Source organism: Aspergillus novofumigatus (genome assembly GCF_002847465.1).
Source record: "Aspergillus novofumigatus IBT 16806 chromosome Unknown P174scaffold_4, whole genome shotgun sequence".
Lineage (NCBI taxonomy): Eukaryota > Fungi > Ascomycota > Eurotiomycetes > Eurotiales > Aspergillaceae > Aspergillus > Aspergillus novofumigatus.
Genome location: NW_020194277.1, coordinates 2,671,490 through 2,692,522, shown reverse-complemented (window position 1 = coordinate 2,692,522; position 21,033 = coordinate 2,671,490). Strand labels below are relative to the sequence as shown.

Below are 21,033 nucleotides of genomic sequence, written 5' to 3'. Positions count from 1 at the left end.
AAAAATATTCAGGCATGGATTCCTTGAAAGGGTGGCAGTCTTCGCGCCGCTCCTTTGTCAGATGGCTGGTCCTTGGGCGGAATCACCGTGAAGAAGGGTGGGTAGCCTACGACGTCCTCCCATACTCGTCGCCTTCGTTCGTTTCCTCGTCCGACACTCTTGTCCGAATCCAAGTGTCCGGTGTCTGGATGGTCTGACAGTTAACCCAAGCGAGCCTCCTCCTCTGTGACCCCAGAACAGCATTTGAGGCTTCGACGAGCTATGGCACTCATCGCATTGGTCGTCCTGGCACTGCTGGTCGCGGTCAACGCAAGTCTAGTTTCAAACTACCCGGTAAATGCGCAATTACCACCTGTGGCTCGAGTCTCACGCCCTTTTCACTTCGTCTTCTCACCAGGGACTTTCAGCGGTACAGAAGCGGGAACACAATATTCGTTGCAAAGTGCGCCTTCATGGCTACACCTAGACAGTTCAAGGCGGACCTTGTCCGGTACTCCTACAAGTCTAGATACCGGACCGAACAAATTCAAACTCGTGGCCAACAATGGGCCAGACTCTGCAAGCATGGAAGTTACTCTGGTCGTCACGGCAGAGGATGGGCCGAAGCCTGGAAAGCCACTGCTGCCACAACTTGAAGCCATTGGTGCTACATCAGCACCATCAACAATCTTCGTGCACTCCGGGGATTCGTTCGTGATCTCGTTTGATCATGATACTTTCACGAATACTCGCAAGTCGACCTTTTTTTATGGCACATCCCCGGAGAACACCCCTCTGCCATCGTGGGTTCGGTTTGACCCGTCTAATCTCGAGTTCTACGGTACGACCCCCAACACTGGGCCTCAGACATTTACATTCAATCTTGTCGCCTCGGATGTCGCCGGCTTCAGTGCAGCCACCATGAGTTTTGAGATGACCGTCAGTCCGCATATTTTGTCATTCAATCAGAGCACGCAGACTCTGTTCCTCACTAGAGGAAAGCACTTTAGTAGTAGTCACTTCCGCGACATTCTAACCCTAGACGGCAGACAACCAGGAAATGGTGAAGTGACTTCTACTGAGGCCCAGGCTCCGAGCTGGTTAACCTTCGACAGAGATACTATCTCCTTAAGTGGCACGCCCCCGCCAATGCCATGAACGAAAATGTCACAATCTCCGTGAGAGACACCTATGAAGATGTCACTCGAATGATTGTCACTCTGCAATATTCACAATTCTTTACAGACGACATCAAAGAGTGCAACGCAGTGATTGGTGATGACTTTGTGCTGGTCTTCAACAACTTGATCTTGAAGGATGACTCAGTCCAACTCGAAGTGAATCTTGGTCAGCAACTGCCCTGGCTACGGTACAACCCTGATAACAAGACCCTTTATGGACATGTCCCCTCGGATCTTCAACCGGGCAGCTTCCCCATCACGTTGACTGCTCGTGAGGGGACTGCAGAAGACAGCGAACAGTTTATCATCCGTGCTGTGCGAGGGGACCGACAAGACGGTAGCGTAGCTAAATCAACAGACTCGAACAATGGCAGTGGTGGCCACGGAAAGAAAGCCGGTATCATTGCCGTCGCGGTTGTGATCCCTATTGTTTTCGTGATGGTTCTCTTGTCACTCTTCTGCTGTTGGCGCCACAAGCGCAAGACGAAAGCTGCAACGCAAGAAGAAGGGCAGTTTCCGACTGAGAAAGATCCGAGACCAACTCCTTCGGATCTCCCTCCGTGCCGGCCATACGAAGCGATCAAACCCGATGACCCCCCATCATCTTCAGGAGCCCGTCTCCATCATCATCAAAGCCGCCAAAATTGGAACTGAGGCCTTTGTGGAGCGAAAAATCGCTGGAAGACAGCAGGCAAGCGCACGATTCGGATGACAAGGAAAACTCTCTTTCACATTCGACGATAGAATGGGACTTTGCCCCCTTGACACGCCATAACCCGCATGAAGAGAAACAAGCAGAGGATATTCCTCCCCAGAATAAACGGCTGTCGTTCCAGAGCAGTCCCTCATTACATAGACGAACAACGGCCAATTCCACAAAACGAGAGCCGCTCAAATCTATACAGCCAAGAAGATCACTTAAGAGAAATTCGGCGGCCTCGTCTAGGTCCCGAAGGTATTCCAGGCGCTCGAGCGGCATTTCATCTGTAGCCTCGGGGCTACCGGTAAGGCTGAGCGGCGCAGGTCATGGAGCTGGAGGATTCGGGCCTCCTGGACATGGAGTGGTTCGCGTATCATGGCAAAACACTCAGGTGTCTCTGCAAAGCGATGAGAGCAGCGTTGGAAACCTTGCTCCCCTGTTCCCCCGGCCTCCCCCTCGTGGGAGAAACAGCGTGGAATTCAGGATCCTTGACCATCCAAGACAGCTCACTGTGCGGGCCGTGGAGCCAGAAAGCCCAACTATTTCAGAATCCGATTCACTGGAAGCCTTCGTTCATTACCGGGCGAAGAATAGAAACTCCTCCAACCCCATGTTCTCGGCGCAATTCGCACGCCGGACATCCTCTGGTCTCCGCGCCCTGGAGAGAGCTCGAAGTACGGCTAGTCGCGCGGACACAATGTCCAGTTCTATCTACAACGATGGTCGTCGACAGTCGTACACCCAGGACCGTCCGGGTTCGATGGCGATGTCAGCAATGTCTGCGTCCGTCTATACAGAGGACAACCGCAATTCGACCTTCTTGCAGTCACTAGGTCTAGAAGCCCGAGCGTCCGACCTATCGTTCCATTACCCAAAAAGCAAAGCCAATCTAGCCTAGCGCAGAATTATTCCAAGATCATCTCGCCGCTTCCCCGGTTCTTCAGCGAAACAAGCCTGAGTAGCAATCGACGGTTGGAGCCTGGAAACCTGGTCGATACCTCAGACGAGTCCCAGAACGTAAATGAAGATTCTTCTGGGAGTCAACGTCAATGGTACCGGGGAATCCTTATTTCCAGGGAGATTTTAGCACCCATCGATTTTCCCTGCGGAGGAGTCCTTCAACCTCATCGGTTCCAGTCGACAGTACCGTACGCCGGGTGAGTCTGGTGCGGTTCGCTGGCATGGAGAACCGGGGCGACCAGACCATGAATAATGACCAACGATGGAGAAATCGTCAGTCTGTCAGCATTGAGCAACCCGGCGACAGTGTACAAAGAGACGTTGTAAACAGTGTCAGGAGCGGCGCTAATTTCGTGTGATCATGTCCAGTGAGAAAATAGAGCATTCATCATTCACACTTCTTGTGGCTGTGTTATCCTTTCATGGTCAGAAGTTTCAGTGTTATACCTAGCTGTGCCGTTTTGGGTTTCTTGTCATTACAGGGTGTATTATTGATTCCCAAGGTGGCTGTTCTCTTTAGATACATAGTGGCCGGCCACGGTGTTTGACGTCCTTAAAGAACTCGTTTACTTCATTTCTAAGGTATTTCCGTCTCCTGGTTTGGTTCATCCTTTAAGAGAGTGGTACCTATATCATGATGGTGTCATCAATACAGCCATACTTGGTAAACTAGTATCAACCAACTGGAAACATGGAAGTCGAACCATTCTTCACTATGAAACTTGGAAGCTATCTATCTAGTCATAGTTAATGTAGATATGCAAGTGATTAATAAAATCCCTTTATATTAGGTTTTATGCATATCAGGAGATGCCTGATTTACACAGATACTCGGTAATGCACATTTCCAATGTCAACAGTTGATGGATCATTCCATGGATGAATGTACTAGCGCAGACACATGACCTCCTTCTGCTTAGAGACCGTTCTGGGCATCAGGCATCAGCAAGGGTCTATCATACAGCATTAAATGTGCAACAATAATGGAACCAGGAGATATACTTCTTCAATAATAGTCAGGAAAGGATCAAACCTTGTACCTTAAATCGATTACTTCCGGTTCCTAGGTAAGCGGATCGCTGAATTCAGAATACCGGCAGTGTCAGCTCTGTATTTCATTCCCAGGAGATTTGAACACGCCACTACTTCGTAGAAGACTTGGGAAGTCATTTTTGGGAGAGAGTTGAAAAAGATGATATTGCCAACTTGGGAGTCGTTTAGAGGACAAGATAGACTGGATAGAGATACCTACCTAGGATCCTGTCACATATGCAAGGATCCCTATGAGTGACAATATCTGAGTAATTAAGAGACCTGTGTAGCTTCGTTTACTGTCTACTCCCCTCAGACAGCATAAAGGAGATAACAATGATAATGCCTCAGGTACCTGTGCTTCAGATACCCCAGGAGGTATCGTAGTATTGAAAATGTCAATGGAACCCTAAGGCAAAGCCAGGCCAGTACACCTCGTGACGGCGACCAGTTCAAGATTCTTAGCCTGAAGAAGATGAAAAAATAAAGGACGTTTCTTTCTCGCAAACCTCTCCTTTCTCTCTTCACTGTTCAAGAGTGTAGATGATATTCTTTCATCACTATCGTCATTTTCATCATCACCACTATCATCATCATCGGTGGATCACTACCGCCACTCAAGAGGTGATCCCAGCTCCAGGTCTGTAGCTAGGTGCCTAGGTAAGGTAGGCAATAAATACCACCGCTTACTGTACCTTACTGCCATACTGCCTGCCCTTGCCCTCAGCCCAGTTCTTCGTGCTTTGCCTCTTCCGCCTTTTTCCCCCCTCCTCCTCCTTCGTCCCCTCAAATCGATCAACGCCGAGCCCTTCCCAATCCCCTTTCAATTCTCCTCCCTTCACTTTTGTGGATGCGTGACTTTTGGCCCGAGAAAAAAAATTCCTTCTCACCATCTTTGATATTCTCAAGATTTAACAGTTGACCTGCTATACAACATGGGTCAGACCTTATCTGAACCTGTGGTCGAGAAGGTAAGCAAATCATCTGTTCTTTCATCGTGCTTTCGATCCCCCACATTGCTGTCTTCGTTACGCAATTTCAACCGCCCCTGTTCAAAGCCCGCGGCTCGCCTATACAGCAAAATTCTGTGCGCAACACAGCGTCCGATTTTGCTACAGTTACGGTTGATTGTATAATTTGATTGATTTACGAGAATTTGACAATTGTGCTTTTTCCGTCTGAGGTCTTCTGGTTGCCGCCTATTCGTGATGCGGACCTGTGGGGTGCTCACACGAAAGACCGAGTCCTGCGGCGGACACACTTCCCGGACAATCAGTCACCATTGCTTATTCGAACATACCTCTCCGATCACTGCTGACATTTTTCATGCTTGTCCTTGAATAGACTTCCTCTGAGGGTCAAGATGAATGTTGTTTGTATGGTTTGTCGGCCATGCAGGGCTGGCGAATCAGCATGGAGGACGCCCATACTGCAGTCCTAGACCTTCAAGCCAAATCCACAGGAGGTTCCGAAAAGCCTACAGATCCCGATAAACGCCTCGCCTTTTTTGGTGTATATGACGGTCATGGTGGAGATAAAGTAGCGTTATTCGCGGGAGAAAACGTGCATAAGATCGTCGCAAAGCAAGAGGCCTTTGCGAAGGGCGATATCGAGCAGGCCTTGAAGGATGGCTTCCTAGCTACCGATCGGGCTATTTTGGAAGGTAAGTGGACGCCACTCTGGGGCTTCTGGAATTCTATTTCTGTTCCCTTGTCATTTTTGGCTTGGGGTTCTCAACGAAACTGATCTGTCTAGACCCGAAATATGAGGAGGAAGTCTCCGGTTGCACAGCTGCCGTCAGTGTTATCTCAAAGAACAAGATCTGGGTCGTATGTGCCTTCAACCTCTGCCTTACCGCTATCACATCGCAATCAGGAGAAAGGCTAATCGGGATGGTAGGCAAACGCGGGCGATTCACGCGCAGTATTGGGTGTAAAGGGCCGCGCAAAGCCTCTCTCTTTCGACCACAAGCCACAGAATGAAGGTCCGTGTCTTGTCATTCAACCCTCCGAACTTTCGCATCTAATATACGAATATAGGCGAGAAAGCTCGTATCAGTGCCGCCGGTGGCTTCGTCGACTTTGGTCGAGTCAATGGTAATCTGGCCCTGTCCCGGGCCATTGGTGATTTCGAGTTCAAGAAGAGCCCCGAGCTCTCACCTGAGCAGCAGATTGTCACAGCCTATCCCGATGTGACAGTTCACGAAGTGACTGATGATGATGAATTTCTTGTTATCGCCTGTGATGGTACGTCTTTCTATAACGCGGGCTTGTCTGCAGATTGCACTGTTGTTTCCCTTTGCTGATCGAATTGCTTGTAGGTATTTGGGACTGTCAGTCCTCCCAATCCGTGGTCGAGTTTGTTCGGAGAGGTATCGCTGCAAAACAGGAACTTTACCGTATTTGTGAGAATATGATGGACAACTGCCTTGCTTCTAACAGTGAGACCGGAGGTGTTGGATGTGACAACATGACCATGATCATCATTGGCCTTCTTAATGGCAAGACCAAGGAAGAATGGTACAATCAGATTTCTGAGCGGGTAGCTAACGGCGACGGCCCATGCGCGCCGCCTGAATACGGCAAGTGTCTCGAGGATCCCATGGTCGCCGAAGGTTACTGACTGAGAGATGGTTGTTACAGCTGAATTCCGTGGGCCTGGTATCCGCAATCAATTCGAAGAAACCCCCGATAATTATGATCTTGAAAACGACCGCTCCCGCGGCTTCAGTGTCCGTTCCGGCCGTATCATTCTCCTAGGTGACGGCACTGAACTAATTCCCGAACAGAATGACGAGGAACTTTTTGACCAGAGGGAGGAAATTCGAGATGGCACAAATCATTTGCAGCACGAATCGCCCGATTCGTCGGCTCGAGGAGATCGTGAAGGTACCCCGGGACCCCAGTCGAAGAACGAGACCGCGAGTAAGGCTGAGGGGTCCTCGACTGCCGCTAACCTGTCCGAATCACCCTCAAGCACAAACAAGAACTCTTCTGGCAGCGGGGCTGAAGCCGCGGAGAAGTCTGCCTCCTCGTAGTGATGACGATTCATTTGAGTGTTCTTCCTCCCTGATCTGGTTTTGCGAATACATCCTGCGCGTGACTGAACGGCCCGCCCTTATCCTCCACTCTCAACCCATTCCGTTTCCTCAACCCTCGCAATGTCTTTCGATATGACCTTCAAAGTCTGTGTCTTCCGTCACTAGCGACGCCCTGTGACTGTGGATAAGGCGAAATTCAGTGGGATGCTCCTCTAGCCCTGGCTAGGTAGACTTTTCTATGTCGTGTCGGAGGGATTCTTTGGGGGCTTTCCTGAGTGATAGGACGTTTCCTCTTCTATTCTGCTATGTTCTGTTTTTCCGTGCCGCAAGCGGCAGACCTGACGAGAGTACGTTTATTTTATGCTTTGATCCAACGCAAGATACCGCACAAAACACCCACCGATGATGAATCTTGACATGTCTATGAATTCGGTTCTTACCTTTCCCAACCCATTGCTCTTACGTCACGCTTTATCTTTATTCTTTGCCCTCTACCATTCTCTTCCCCTCATACTGTGATCACCCGCTGGTGTATCTCCTCATCATCGCGCTCTCCGGCTCTGGACTTGGAGGGTTGCCCTGTGGGCCAGGAAAGCGCTCGATCAAGAATTTCACAAGTCACCGGCGTTGTAAATCGACTGGTGGATGAAGGGAAACGGGACAACACGGGTCTTTCATATCTCTCGGCGTATCTGGAATGTCCATTTACAGCATCAAGATCATTCTCGTCTGCGACGGGGCGGCACTTCCTTCCAATGCTTCAACAGTGGGGTTCAGGGAAATATGACGCATTCCAGTAGGCTATATTTCTTTTTTGGATCTCTTCCGATATCGTACACAGGAGCGGCCACTAGAAGTAATATGCGAAGAGCTTGCGATCACCGATAGACTGGCAGAACCAAATAGAATCTACTAGTAGTTCGAGGCAGAGAAGACTACGAGTTGTCAGTTTCATGAATTGTAAAATTACATTCCCTCATGGCGACAGAATCCACCTAGGTAGATACCTTAGCTGTGCACTATTGAAATGGTTGTATGAATTGCATTAAAAAGAGAATGCCCCATGGGTTGCATTGACATTTTCATACAACACTTGTCTAAATCCTTTCGATAGCGCCTGGTACCCAGTTCATACCAACAGAAGTACCTTTCCAGTATCAACAAGGTATCTGACTTTACCTTACCGTACCTTACTGGCTTAGGTAAGTGGAGTCTGATGTAATTGCTGTACTCCGTATGTTGATAGAGCGGTCTATACCTTAGGTAAGGTTAACTCTGTTTATCACGAGGGTGCAAAAAAGTTCTTGTCCATTGCATATGACAATTCTCTCTCAGTTGTTCCTCTTACTCTCTACAGAATCACCTATTCTACCCAACGAGGATCGAAAAGAAGGATCTGAGACTCGGCCCCGTTAGTACTGGGCTAGATAGCTTCCTTCCGGGACTGTCCCCCGCTAGCCTGATCAACCGGTTAGTCTAGTCTACTCCGTACTGCTCGTTCTTCCGCCTTGTGTCTGTCTCAGGGTCTTCTCCCTCTCTCCTTTTAATTATTATTAGACTAACTGACAAGCCTACCTTAGCTCTCAGCGCTTTCCCTGTCCCCATTTCCTCTCCTCCATTTTTTTTTTCAACCTCCTTCTGTTCGTTGGTTCTCCAAGCTTGAAATCTCTCATGGTTTTTCTCAGACTAGATACCCTATATCTTTCAACACCCCGACAGAAGTAGAGCAGTGCTCCTCGGTCAGCCAACATGTCGTCTCCGTCCACTGCGGCCAAACGCAAGCGCAGTGCTTCTCAACATTTACCGGCCGACATTGCCAAATCATCCACAGCCGATCTCCTCCAACCATCGTCTCGCGATGCGTCCGGTGAGGAAGGAGACGACTCCGCCGATCCGATCACCCCAACAGCAAGCAAAAGCAGGAAACATACTTCAATTGATGTGACCTCGACCGGGGGTCCCAATCCGCCTTCGAAACGGGCTCGGAAATCGTCCTCTGGCGAGGCTCAGGCCGCCGCGCCCAACGGAACCACCGAATACTCCTCAGCCATCCATCAGGAAGATCCCGGCGAGCCATCTGAGACCACTGTAGCTAGTAGTGACATTGAGCATGGGGCGACGGGTCGACCGGGGTTGCACATCAAGACCGCCGGCGCCGATGCAGAAACGAGAGAGCGTCTGATGAAACCGCCCGAGAGAGCTGGGCTGCAGCATCCCGTTGGGTACCACACCAATCCACCTCCGACAGGGCGACCGGTTCGCGTCTATGCGGATGGGGTTTTCGATTTGTTTCACGTGGGGTATGTCTACATTTCTTTTTTTTTTTTAGGAAAAAAAAAAAAACAGCTACTTTCTGCAGTAATGGACTTGATGCTCATTACTGGTGGTTTTTTGACAGACACATGCGACAGCTGGAACAAGCAAAAAAGGCTTTCCCCGACGTGTATCTCATTGTCGGCGTGACCGGAGACGAAGAGACTCACAAGCGCAAGGGTCTTACCGTGCTCAGCGGTCGGGAGCGTGCAGAGAGCGTCCGCCATTGCAAATGGGTGGACGAGGTGATTCCTGACTGTCCCTGGATCGTGACTCCGGAGTTCATTGAGGAGCATCAGATCGATTATGTCGCTCACGATGACCTGCCTTATGGGGCTGCGGAAGGAGACGACATTTATGCACCGATCAAGGCTCAGGGCAAGTTCCTGGTTACGCAGAGAACTGAGGGTGTCAGCACAACCGGCATTATCACCAGGTTTGTCTTTCCTCCCCGTTTGGCAGACGTGGTTGCTGACCATTTCGTTTCATCCAGAATTGTCCGCGACTACGACCAGTACATTGCCCGTCAATTCAAGCGAGGTGCCTCGAGACAGGAGTTGAACGTGTCGTGGATCAAGAAGAATGAATTGGAAATCAAGCGACATGTCATGGAGCTTCGAGACAACATTCGCAACAATTGGACAGCCACTGGCCAGGAACTGGGCCGAGAATTGCGACAATTATGGGCAAACAGCCGGCCTGGCAGTCCTGCCCCGAGCGCCCGGAACAGCATGGACCTGGGAAGTGTGCGTGGTGGTAACGGTGGGCTGACCAGTCCTACTGGTGGCCAGAAATCACATGTGTCACGACTAGAAGCACTGGGTCGGCCTGACAGTCCAGTCGGAACAAACGGGAGAAACGAAGATTTTGCGACTGGCTACAGTTTGGGCTTGATCGGCGGTGTGCGAGCATGGGTTTGTGATTACCTTTCCTGCCACGATGATAGAATCGAGTGTTAACCATATTTGCAGATGATGCGCAGCCGACGATCGCTCATGGAGAGCCGGCCTCACTCGCCCACGAGCGAGGACGATCCTGAGCCCGAGTTAGAAACGACCAACGGCCATACTGATTCCGAGAGATCTTTGCACGCATCGTCGTAACCTGTTGCGATCAAAAGAATTCTTTTCCTTGGACATGATTCTGTCTTTTGTGTCCCTGGCTACGGCACGGTGTCTTGACCTGAGTATAATGTAATATTGACATTGGGCTCATAGACTGGGACGAAAACGAATGACAAAAAAACAGTCAGAAAAGAAATAAAAGATCAAAATTGTTTTCTTGCCTTCTTTTTACACCTCCACTTCTAAAGGCCTGTCACTGTGTCACTGGAAGAAAAGGCAGAAGAAAAATGAAAGAAAAACATCAGACCCCTCACTATACTCGAACGATCATCTCCTCTCTTGTCCTTTCTGATTGATATTGGATCCGTCGCGATAATACCTTGTTTTGAGACAGACAACGATTGATTGCCTGGTTTTGGCTCTGAAATGGACTTGGACGCATTTTCTTGGATGGAATAAATCGATACACGTGGAATTGACTGGGTTAAGGTTGGGTATGCTGGAACATTTTGGGGATTTGGGGGATTGATTCATTCGTTTGTGCATTTCGTTTTTTGTATAGGTTCCACCTTCTAGTATCTATAATACCTAGATTTTGTAGATAGGTAAAAACTGATTGCTTGTTTGCGATGTGCCAAGTGCAATACGACGCATCTATCCGGTACAGAATATAGCACTTTCCTATCGCTAAAACGGCCAACACATAATCCACAGTCAAAATAATCAAAGAATGGCCGGGGAGATATATCATCAGGGCATCATAAACAGTCTGTATAGGGCAGGCAGGTGATTGAACTCCATCCGGGGTATCCAGACCCTCTATAGATTCTTGGGAAGATTCGTGACAGAGCGCAATCTACTCAGCAGTAATAGCCAGACGAGGCCTGCTTCGATGCCATCGGTCAGGCTGCACCTGCTCGTCGCTGTCCTCCACGGAACAAGGCTTCCAGAGCTCAACCCCCGGAACCAGGACAGCTTCGCCAGGTGCCGAGCACATGACGGCATGGAGATGGTCTCTCAGCGTCACCGCGTCCCGACGCAGGTTCTCCTCCAGGAGACTGCGCGCGACAGGGTCAGCGTCACACCGCGCGGTGATGCCCAGCTCGAACACGCGCAGGCCGCGCACAGACAGCAGCGGCGTGACCCATGGCTCCCTCACGTCCAGCCGCAGGCGTTGTCCACCGAGCAGCCAGCCGGCGGTGGTGTTGGTGGCCCTGGTGAAGCGGCCGAGGTCAATGCTGAGATGGAGCTCCTCGAGGCCGCGGCAGGCGGCGACGCGGGCCCAGAAGAGGGCCCAGAGCTGGTCGTTGTGGGTGTGCGCGTAGATGGAGGCCTTGTGCTCCTGGCCGGCCATGGGTTGCCAGATGGGCGTCCACTGGACGGTGAGGCGGCGGATGGCGCGCTGGCGGTGCGGGTCGATGGTCTGGGAGAAGGCCACGAAGGTATGCAGGTCGTCGACGTCGAAGACCGGAGTGGCGTAGGGGAGGTCGGCGGCCTCCGCGTAGACGGCGCGGCATGTGCGCAGGAGGGCGAGCGAGCCGTTGCTCAGCGTGTTGGGGAGGGCCGGGTGGGTGTGCGGGTAGAGCATGCTGTGAGAGTGGCCGTCATGGGTCGCTGTTCCCGCTGGCCAGCGAGCCGGGGTGATTGGGCAGCAGAGTCGGTGGCTGTCGAGGGAGGAGGAGGTGTGCTTGCAGCGCACATGGCGGATCTTGCCCTTCAGCTGGACCAGGTGGACGGCCTCGTCGCCAAAGACGTACTGGTAGATGATCAAGCGGATCTCTGCGGGCAGTTTGCCGAAGAGCGGCGAGGCGGACTGCGGGTTGACGGGACGATCGTAAGGGTCCACTGGTCTGGATGGTGTCGAAGATGGCAAGTCGACCGGGGGAGCACAGATCTTACGTTCCTGAATGAGATCACGGACTATCTCCTGCCATCGTCGTCCGGTCGAGTAGTAGTGCCAGATAGAGTAGGGATCACGAAGCAACCAGGCGTCGAAGTGTCGCATGTCTTCTCTATATCTATGATCTATAGTCTTCTATAGGATTCAGAAAACGGTGTATCTTTCTACCGGAGAAAGATGAGACGTCCACGGCGTGAAGCTAAGTAGGATGGAGATATATAGTTGGAGGAGTCAATTGAGCGAGGATTTGATTCAGAACGGTCGATCTGTATATATACTCAAGCCATATCCGTCTTTTGCATGAATCCGAATGTGAATTGCATACCAGAGGTATCTATACGGAGTATACCCCTCCGACGTGGGATTATCCCCGTGAAACACGCAGCGATCTTCTTCATGAGGCATCAAAATCATCAGATCCTCAATATCTGATTGGTCTTTGGCTGTTTTCTCCGGAGAAGCTTGGATGTCCTTGCCGCTGATTGGCTGAGGCCCTGCACTTCCCGACCCCGGAAGTTTCCGCCTTCCGAATCGGGACTTTTCGGTGGTGACTCCTACCCTATGACGTTTTGCGATTTTGGATATGGACCAATGATGTTTTTGCTGATGGGGCTCTTGTTCGCTTGGTGGCCAATGGGCTTCTGTGTAACAATATGTACGCTTGCGTAGGAGGAGTTAATCGCAACCTGAGGTGTCAACTCTCTTGGACCTGAATGCTGAGTTTCTTACCTTTGAGGATATTATCGAGATGTGTATGGGAAGTATTCTACTAAGACAGTAGGTACAATTGAAGGCATTATTAATGTTCGGAGTAGAAACATGTAAGTTCAGCGCTCCATATATGATCGTCATGAGCGGAGTATATATCCATCTACTCTGGTGCTTTGTTTGGACTGCTTGTCAACTCATGACTGGCGTTTGCTTTCTATATACGGGGTTCTATTATGTATGTTGATCGTATTGACACTTTTACCGCTTCCATAATCTTCACCATCTCTGACCTGCAATCCAGTCCTCCAGCTGCATCCTTGCTGCCAGATCGTCGGCCTACCTTCCTCCTTCGATTTCTCATGCACCGGCATTGACCAATAAGTCGAACAAATATCTCTCTATTCTTTCCAGACTTAAGCATTGACCTCACATGCTTATCCCCCTCTCTCTTTCCCCTCCCCCCAGTCAGAGTTTCAGTGACTTCAAGCCACCGGCTCCCTCCCTTCTTCTGCAGCCTCGTCAACTGCAACTGCAGCAGCAGCATTCTTCTTGCCGTCACGCACTAATGCCACGTACAGTGCACTCCCCACAATCAACGCCGAGCCTGCCCAGCTTAAAGGAGAGAGTGTATTACCCCAGACCACCTTGTCATAAAACAGTGCAAATAACATCTGCGTGTAGATCATGGAAGTGGCACGTGACCCCGAGGAGGTCCTGGCCGGCTTACACTCGCTGCCATCTCCTCCGGAGACCCTCAGAGATCTTCTCGGAGGTGGCGGCGAGTATGACAATCCAGCGGTCAGCAAAAACTGCAGCAAGAATCCACAAACGCCAAGTCCCACAATCAACGTCCATTCCAAGCCGGTTTCGGGCAACTTGAACGGCACGGAAGGCACCAGCAACATAGCCAGGAGCGACATAACGGTAGTGAACAGTGAGAAATACGTGACCGAGACCAAGGGATGGCACCGCTGGCCGATGATCCGGATCGATGTGTACGCACATGTTGATCCGAGGACTCCCACCATCATGGCCAAAATTGCCACGATATGCTGAACTTCGTCCGTGGTGCCGGGCTTGCGCCCTTCCAGCTTTTCCGGGTCGGGAGGCGTTGCTGACGACGAGAAGGGGCGCGCGATCAGCACTACGCCTACCAGGGAGACCACAGCGGCCAGCTGCTGCCTGCGAGTGAATGTCTCGTCGGGAATAAAGAGTGAACAAGCGTAGCAGCAGAGGATGGGTGCCAAAAACGTCAGGACAGTGGCCTCGGAAAGAGGTAGATACTGGACCGCGTAGTAGATACTGTAGACACCGAAGAAACCGCCCATGGCCCGGAAGATCAGCAGGCCCAGCACAGGCCGAGTCCCAAAAGGATGTGGAACCTTGGTATACCACATGTAGAGGTAGCTTGCCACGACCGTGACCGACATGCGGGCAAAGAGGATCTACGCTGGTCAGCGATACGTTGCATCGCGCCCCGCGGGCGTTCCTGGAATAAAACCAACCTGGAAAGGATGTAACCCGCTGTCAAGCTCAAGGATCTGGGTCATGACATTCATGGAAGCACCAAAGAACTGCGCCAACGTCACCAGAATCATGCCCTTACCCTGGAGCCATATCTCTTTTCCTTCCTCGTATACAGCTCGTAGCCATGACTGCGAACCCTCCTTGCTGTTGCCTTCTAGATCTGTCGACGACGAAGAGCCCAGTAATGGTCTGCGGATGCCATCTTCCCAACTATTCAAACCGTTCTCCGATAACGGAGGCGCAGCGATACTCTCGGAATTTTGGAGAGTATTGTACTGGCGTTGAGAGGACGCCATCGTTCAACCTGTAAGAAAATTGATAATCAAAGCCAAAGAACAAATAGAATATTTATATCATAAACAGGCATTAAATCTCGTCAATCATAAATATCATGAAATAGCCCATTCACGCCATGACTTGGAAGAGCTGATCAAGCGACTATATGTATTTGCTTCAGTCAGCTGAGAGGACGAGAATTGCTCCAAACATCGGTATGTTTTTTTGCTCCTTTTTTTTTTTTTTTTTTTTTTTTTTTTGCAGCTACTCCAGAAAGGAGACTAGTATCTCTCATCTGCTTCTTAGTAGCCCTTTTCATTGGACTAAGCAAGAAGTATCACTGTACTAGTGTTGTCTGTGGGGGCTGTGGACGGATGATCGGCTGGCAGGGTTTATGGAATCAAAGACTTGGCATCCTCTGCACTTTCTTCGAGGGCAAATGGGTAGGAAGGACTACTGGAATCTGCCTGCTAACCCTGCTTGTACAGTATCATTGGCCTTGTAGTTGCTTGGTGACACATAGTATAAGGGCTGTCTGACTATCTCGCTCAAACCAAAGACATATACGATGAATGACCCCACCAAATGGGCTCCTATACAAAAGTAAAGGTATCTCCTCCCTTCTCCCGTAACATATTGCCCACTCGTTTCGTCCCCACGATGCGCTCCACCTTCAGCGCATCCCACTTGGAAAACAAGGCCCGCACGCCTCCCTCCGCCGCGTCCACGACGCCCGCCGGATCCAAGCCCAAGAACCCCACAATCTCCCCCAGAAGAGCGGGTTCTCCGGCACACCATACATGACAATCCGCTTCACGCCTCGGATCTGATACCGACGGAAATGGTGCAAACGCTCTGTGTACAGCAGCACCGAATGCCGCCCGTTCATGAAGTGTGTGCGTGCCCGTGTCATCTCCCGGACCTCGCTATATTCCGAGATCGCCCCGAACGAAACGTTGCTGGTTTGCGACGATGTTGCAAAGTAATTGCGCACTCGCACAAAGTCCAAGTACGACGGGATGAAAATCAATGTGCCTCCCGCACTGCTTCTGTCCCGGCTGGAGGTGATGTTTCGCACCAAGGACGAGAGCACAGTGGTGGTGAAGTGCTTGAACCGCGCGTCCGGGTCTTTGGTCGGCGTGAGACTGTCGAACCGCGAGAAGGTCTGCTTGACGGATACTGGGAGGGGCACCTCGGAGATAGCCCCCGCGTACACCGGCGTCACCTTGATCTTTCCTGCGAAGTTCTGCATATGTGTAGAGAATAAGGAGTTGATCTCGGGCGTGATAAATGAAGCAGAGACAATCATCTGGCGGACAAATCGGGCATGGTTGTCCAAGTACCATGTTCGCACACGACTGAAATCACACCCGTGAGCCTCTTTGGGCTGTTGATTGAGATGATCGAGAATGTAGTCCACGTGGTCCCAGTTCTGCATGAGCAGAGCATCGGCGTGGTCAACAATCACGAGTTCGACTGACGACAAGAAGTCGTGGTCTCGCTTTTTTGCGCTGGACGGCAGTCAGCAAGGTAAACTCGTGGAGAATCAAGACTCAGAACTACTTACTCCGCCTGGTCCATGATTGTGCGTAGACCCAGGGGACTCGCCAAGATTATATCCGAATTGTAGAACTGCGAAAAGTACTTCATGGTCTTCCGAGTGAACTTGAGACCCAGCCGGAACATGTCATCGTCGTTGCCGCCGAAGAGCTCCCGGAAATCGTCAGGTTTGTTTTCCCAAGATTTGTCGTCGGCCGCAGAAAATGTGTCCAAGAACCGCTTCTTGTTCTCTTGCTGCTCCGGCTGGAAAAAGCGTGTTATGGACTCGACCGCTCGAACGCAAGCTTGTCTCGTCGGCAAAAGGTAGAGCACCTTCGGCCTGGTAAAGCCCTGGTCCCGAAGGTCCAGGTCTGCGTCCTGTTCTTTGGCAATGCGAGAGTTGTTCTTCAGCACCCGGTCCCGTGTCTTCAGGACGTGGTTGACCGCATGAACGGCTAGAATATCCCGCATCGCGCTGGAATTCGATGTTGTTCGGGCTCCGTATAGAACATCTTGATAGCCGAAGACGTAAGGCGCGAGGTGCTGAGCATCACCGCTGATTGCTGGGATCCGCTCTGTGGCAGGACCATAAAGTTTCTTCTTGAGCTATATGTGACTTAGAAGAGATGATCTCGAAGGTCGATATTAGCTCTATAGACTGGGCCTGTGGCTTACCTTGACGCTTGAGAAGTGCTTCATTGCTGGTAGCAAGGATACATCGCCCTCGCCAACGTCGGGAATAGCGCGTACCAACTTCAGCCCGCCAGCGATTTCCTTCTTCGTGTTTTTCCATTTCTTTTCTTCTGCTGATTTAATCTTGACGGCCAGCTTGCTCTCGTCTACTGCCGAAAAATGAGTCTCAAAAGGGTCGTTTGCTGCACAGCGTTAGAAGTTTAGATACACAGGGGCGGGTTAGGTCGGATAATACCATCTTCTTCGTCGTCGCTCTCAAGTTTGCCGTCCGCTTCCTCTGGGTGACCTTCCTCTTCTTCGTCTGACGGCTCCTGCTCTTGCAAATCATCGTCTCCTAGTAGGGCCGCATCGTCCTCTTCTCCGTTCGCGGCGGGCACGGCATCTCTCTTCTCTCCGTTGTGTTCAACCTTTCTCTTCTTCCTAGCGGGGCCTTTAGACTCCGCATTTACTTGCAGCAATTGAATCAATTCGTTGTACGGACGAGCTGTCTGCAGGTCTTCGTCGTCGCTATCGGACGAGACATCGTCCATTTGGGTTTCGTGGTCCAGTTCATCTCGAGCAGGCTCCTGTTTGAGATGTGATTCGGTATCGGAACGATCCTCCGATCTAATAGATAATTTCTTGTTATTCAGAGCGCGAGACACGCAAAATAAGAAAGGTCTATACTTACTCTACGTCTTCGACTCGCGAGGTGGTGAAGCCATTCCGTCTGTTGGTCTGGCCCCTGGGCCCTTTGCCACGTCCTCTGCCGAATCTACCACCTCTATTGCGTACAGGGGGCATTTTCTGAGTTAGTGAAAAATTCTCCGATAGTCTGCGCTTGAGTTACAGCTCTTGGCAGGCCTGATCAAGTCCTGCTGTTTGTTGAAGCACATATTTTTTTCTTTGCGTCGGGGCTCGGTCTTATCTTATCTTAGCGCGAAATTCCCCTTTGGGCGCACACACAATTTGAGCCTCGAAGAACTCCGCCGAGATTGAGCGGGCGGAAGAATTAGAAAGAAAAAAGATTACAGAGCCATCCCCACCACCGGCGAGGAAGCATTCAAGACTGTGAGAGAAACAGGCTTCGGCATATTTTTCACATATCCAACATGGCTGAAACCAATTCTTTCCTTCACCTTGCTCGCCCTCTGGGCCCAGTGGCAGTGGGGTCTGCACCAACCACCGCCCCTCTGAATGTTGTCATTCAGCCTCAGGTATGTCCTGGATACGCCTGGAGAAACGTTGAGTGATCGGATTTACTCATCACCTTGTAACAGGCAATTTTCTCGATTCTCGACCATTCCCTCCGTCGCAATGCCGATCAGGAACGTGTCATCGGTACCCTGCTTGGAACCAGATCAGAGGATGGATCCGAGGTGGAAATCCGTAGCACCTTTGCTGTTGGACACACAGAGACGACCGACCAGGTCGAGGTGGATATGGAATACCAGAAGCAAATGCTTGCGCTGCACCTCAAAGCCAACCCCAAGGAAGTGCTGGTTGGTTGGTACGCCACGTCGTCCGAGTTGAACACATTCTCCGCCTTGATCCAGAACTTCTACAGCGGCCAGGGCGACGGCACATGGCCTCATCCTGCCGTCCATCTGACAGTGTCTACTGAGCCTGGGAAGGATATTGAGACCCGCGCCTATATCTCTGCACCCGTCGGTGTGACCGCTGAGAGAGCCGCAGACAGCGCTGCTTTCATTCCTGTCCCTTATGAGATTCGCTATGGCGAGGCCGAAAAGAGTGGTCTTGAGACTATTGCTTCTGCCAAAGACGACGAAAGCCGTGCTACAAACATCTTCACTGATATCGAGGCTCTGGAGCGTGCCATCGAGGAGGTTCTTGGAATGATCGACAGAGTCTCCAGATACGTCGAGTCCGTTATTGATGAAGAAGCCCCCGCTTCGACGGCACTTGGCCAGTTCCTCCTCAATGCCCTGGCCTTGGCCCCCAAGGTTGAACCCGCCGACATTGAACGTGACTTGTACGTTTTCTTAGCGGTCTCCCTTTTTGTGTTGTTTTCTTACCTTTCACTAACTATGTTACAGCAACAACCACATCCAGGACGTTCTGGTCGTGTCTTACCTGGCCAACACCATTCGCACACAGATGGAACTGTCCAACCGGCTAGCAACTGCTCAGCTCACTTTGGGCGGAGAGGGTGCCAGCGCCGAGGCTGGCGCTCAGCGTGGCCAGAGAGGCGGCAAGGGCGGCCGTGGCGGACAGCAGCGTACTCAAGAACGGGCCACTGAGGAAGTCCGCGCGTGAGGGGAATAAGAACATATTGTGAAGATACCTGCGTTTTCTCTCATACAGCTGTTCAGTCCTTATGATACTTCTTCCTATCATTATCTTTTTCCCCCTCAGTCTTCTTATTGTTGTGTGTCTGTCTTGTATCTCGCCCTGGGTCTGCTTTGGAAGAATTTTTCAGTACGGTGGCCTGGCTCTATATCTCCATCTTTGTTACGCATGCTGTTGGCAAGTCAAGGCGAGGATCAGACATACGACGAGGCGGCCAAGGGGTTCAACGAAGAAAAGCACGGCGTACAGGAGTCATTCTGGCTTTGCTCAGAGGGATGAATGGGGAGGAAATCGGGGAAATGGATATACACCAATGTACGGGGATCGAGTTTCGCGGCCCTTATTTTCTGGAGCAGGGAGGACCTTGGTCATCTGATAGTTGCGATTGTGTAAGCCAGATGTTTTGAGACGATCACTTTCTCAGCGACGTGTTAGTCATGGCTAAATGGATATATGTGCTAGACACCTTGGATTGCTACGGCGCTTCGTCCAGCACTTTACAACAGGGTACGTACTCGGCGTTTCAGAAAGCGAATCTTCGCGATGGTACAAAAAAGGTGTAAAAAGAAGCAAAAAGATTACGACACCTCTGGGATTCGAACCCAGGCGGGCGAACCCACAGGCTTAGCAGGCCTGCGCCTTAACCACTCGGCCAAAGTGTCAATAGGTAGGAAAATGTGAGTTTCTTAAAATCTACAACCAGACCGACAATGGCGTCTCTACAAGCGCTGGAAATAAAGCGTTGGGAAGAGTCTGAATATAATGTGTGGATCTGGTTGCGATGCGTAGGGCTCTTAGAATGCTGCTCAAATCGTCAAATCTTGACAATCTTGAAGAATCATCGGAGGCCTAGCCACTGTAGCCAGCAAGGGTTAGTCTATTATTTGAGAAAATTAGATAGGAGTAGGAGAAGAGAAGTCGGAGGAAATAAATAGACAGGAGGAGAAAAGAAATTAACAATTTCCTTGGCCAGCCACTTCTGTGGCGTTGGACGTAGAAAATACCTACCGTCAAGGGGCCCACTGCGGGTCCATTTAGGAGCAACGGAAAACGGGGGAAAAAGAATGAGACGACACCTCTGGGATTCGAACCCAGGCGGGCGAACCCACAGGCTTAGCAGGCCTGCGCCTTAACCACTCGGCCAAAGTGTCCGAAGATGGTAATACTACGGTACATAGTGGTACATGGAGCGCCTGGCTGGGCTCTCGCCAATTCCAACACTATAGAACTTCCACAACTGCCTCATGGACGGAGTACTCCTTACTCTGCTGGGCGTGCTGGCCACTTTTGCATTGCTGGCCGGAGCTCCCCGGAAACTTATGTAAAGTATCCAAGGAATTGTGTGAATAGCTATTCGACTGATCTTTTAACCACTGTAGTACCATGATTAAGTGTCCCCGAAAACTCCAATAGCACTGCAAGTATGGCCCCCTACCCCACAGGCTACAAACCGAGGAAAGAGGAAGAAAAGGAAGTAAAGGCAGGGGAATCTGCACAAAAGCTGCGGGCAACAGTTAGATTGCTAAGTATGGATACTGTGGAGGGCTATCTGTTTTATTCGTACTGTTGCATAGAACAAGGGAGTGATTTGGGTATGCACCTGATACAGAAATCTTCCGTTTTTGATCTCTCGAGACATGGCAAATGGCGGCTTCTTCAGAGAGCATTATTTTGGGTGGCAAATTAACTATTAGACACTTTGGCCGAGTGGTTAAGGCGCAGGCCTGCTAAGCCTGTGGGTTCGCCCGCCTGGGTTCGAATCCCAGAGGTGTCGTCTCATTCTTCTTTCTTTTTCCGATATTTTTTTCCAGGCACTGACGCGACTTCTT

The 21,033-nt window shown here is 50.8% G+C and overlaps 7 protein-coding genes and 3 non-coding genes across 10 annotated transcripts; 5 read left to right on the top strand and 5 right to left on the bottom strand.

Moving 5' to 3' along the window:
• Positions 1-261: 261 nt before the first annotated feature.
• Positions 262-3,630, top strand: P174DRAFT_512591 (putative transmembrane glycoprotein; the record flags this gene model as incomplete). Its single annotated transcript, XM_024831892.1, has 5 exons — positions 262-1,111; positions 1,165-1,720; positions 1,771-2,709; positions 2,745-2,912; positions 2,948-3,630. 5 exons carry the CDS (start codon positions 262-264, stop codon positions 3,177-3,179), a joined length of 2,745 nt encoding a protein of 914 aa, XP_024683035.1. The 3' UTR covers positions 3,180-3,630.
• A 1,614-nt stretch (positions 3,631-5,244) lies between these two features.
• Positions 5,245-6,889, top strand: P174DRAFT_460512 (PP2C family serine/threonine-protein phosphatase; the record flags this gene model as incomplete). Its single annotated transcript, XM_024829897.1, has 6 exons — positions 5,245-5,515; positions 5,608-5,681; positions 5,752-5,836; positions 5,892-6,098; positions 6,173-6,433; positions 6,495-6,889. 6 exons carry the CDS (start codon positions 5,245-5,247, stop codon positions 6,887-6,889), a joined length of 1,293 nt encoding a protein of 430 aa, XP_024683034.1.
• Positions 6,890-8,641: 1,752 nt separating this feature from the next.
• Positions 8,642-10,308, top strand: P174DRAFT_460511 (choline-phosphate cytidylyltransferase; the record flags this gene model as incomplete). Its single annotated transcript, XM_024829896.1, has 4 exons — positions 8,642-9,192; positions 9,291-9,641; positions 9,699-10,119; positions 10,177-10,308. The coding sequence occupies 4 exons, from the start codon at positions 8,642-8,644 to the stop codon at positions 10,306-10,308; spliced, it is 1,455 nt and encodes a 484-aa protein (XP_024683033.1).
• Positions 10,309-11,125: 817 nt separating this feature from the next.
• Positions 11,126-12,414, bottom strand: P174DRAFT_389706 (uncharacterized protein; the record flags this gene model as incomplete). Its single annotated transcript, XM_024823463.1, has 1 exon — positions 11,126-12,414. The coding sequence occupies exon 1, from the start codon at positions 12,272-12,274 to the stop codon at positions 11,126-11,128; it is 1,149 nt and encodes a 382-aa protein (XP_024683032.1). The 5' UTR covers positions 12,275-12,414.
• A 666-nt stretch (positions 12,415-13,080) lies between these two features.
• P174DRAFT_441729 (DMT family transporter) lies at positions 13,081-14,512 on the bottom strand. The gene is made up of 2 exons (XM_024827392.1): positions 14,386-14,512; positions 13,081-14,325 (listed from the first exon to the last, which is right to left on the bottom strand). Exons 1-2 carry the CDS (start codon positions 14,476-14,478, stop codon positions 13,363-13,365), a joined length of 1,056 nt encoding a protein of 351 aa, XP_024683031.1. The 5' UTR covers positions 14,479-14,512; the 3' UTR covers positions 13,081-13,362.
• A 669-nt stretch (positions 14,513-15,181) lies between these two features.
• On the bottom strand, positions 15,182-17,770 carry P174DRAFT_441727 (UTP25 family protein). The gene is made up of 6 exons (XM_024827391.1): positions 17,586-17,770; positions 17,151-17,521; positions 16,898-17,097; positions 16,251-16,828; positions 15,477-16,194; positions 15,182-15,447 (listed from the first exon to the last, which is right to left on the bottom strand). Exons 1-6 carry the CDS (start codon positions 17,696-17,698, stop codon positions 15,277-15,279), a joined length of 2,151 nt encoding a protein of 716 aa, XP_024683030.1. The 5' UTR covers positions 17,699-17,770; the 3' UTR covers positions 15,182-15,276.
• A 236-nt stretch (positions 17,771-18,006) lies between these two features.
• Positions 18,007-19,171, top strand: P174DRAFT_431356 (eukaryotic translation initiation factor 3 subunit F; the record flags this gene model as incomplete). Its single annotated transcript, XM_024825686.1, has 3 exons — positions 18,007-18,111; positions 18,175-18,887; positions 18,952-19,171. 3 exons carry the CDS (start codon positions 18,007-18,009, stop codon positions 19,169-19,171), a joined length of 1,038 nt encoding a protein of 345 aa, XP_024683029.1.
• A 614-nt stretch (positions 19,172-19,785) lies between these two features.
• Positions 19,786-19,866, bottom strand: P174DRAFT_t87. Its single transcript has one exon. It is a non-coding gene; the product is annotated as a tRNA-Ser (tRNA).
• Positions 19,867-20,274: 408 nt separating this feature from the next.
• On the bottom strand, positions 20,275-20,355 carry P174DRAFT_t86. The gene has a single exon. It is a non-coding gene; the product is annotated as a tRNA-Ser (tRNA).
• A 542-nt stretch (positions 20,356-20,897) lies between these two features.
• P174DRAFT_t100 lies at positions 20,898-20,978 on the top strand. Its single transcript has one exon. It is a non-coding gene; the product is annotated as a tRNA-Ser (tRNA).
• The last annotated feature ends 55 nt before the right edge of the window (positions 20,979-21,033 follow it).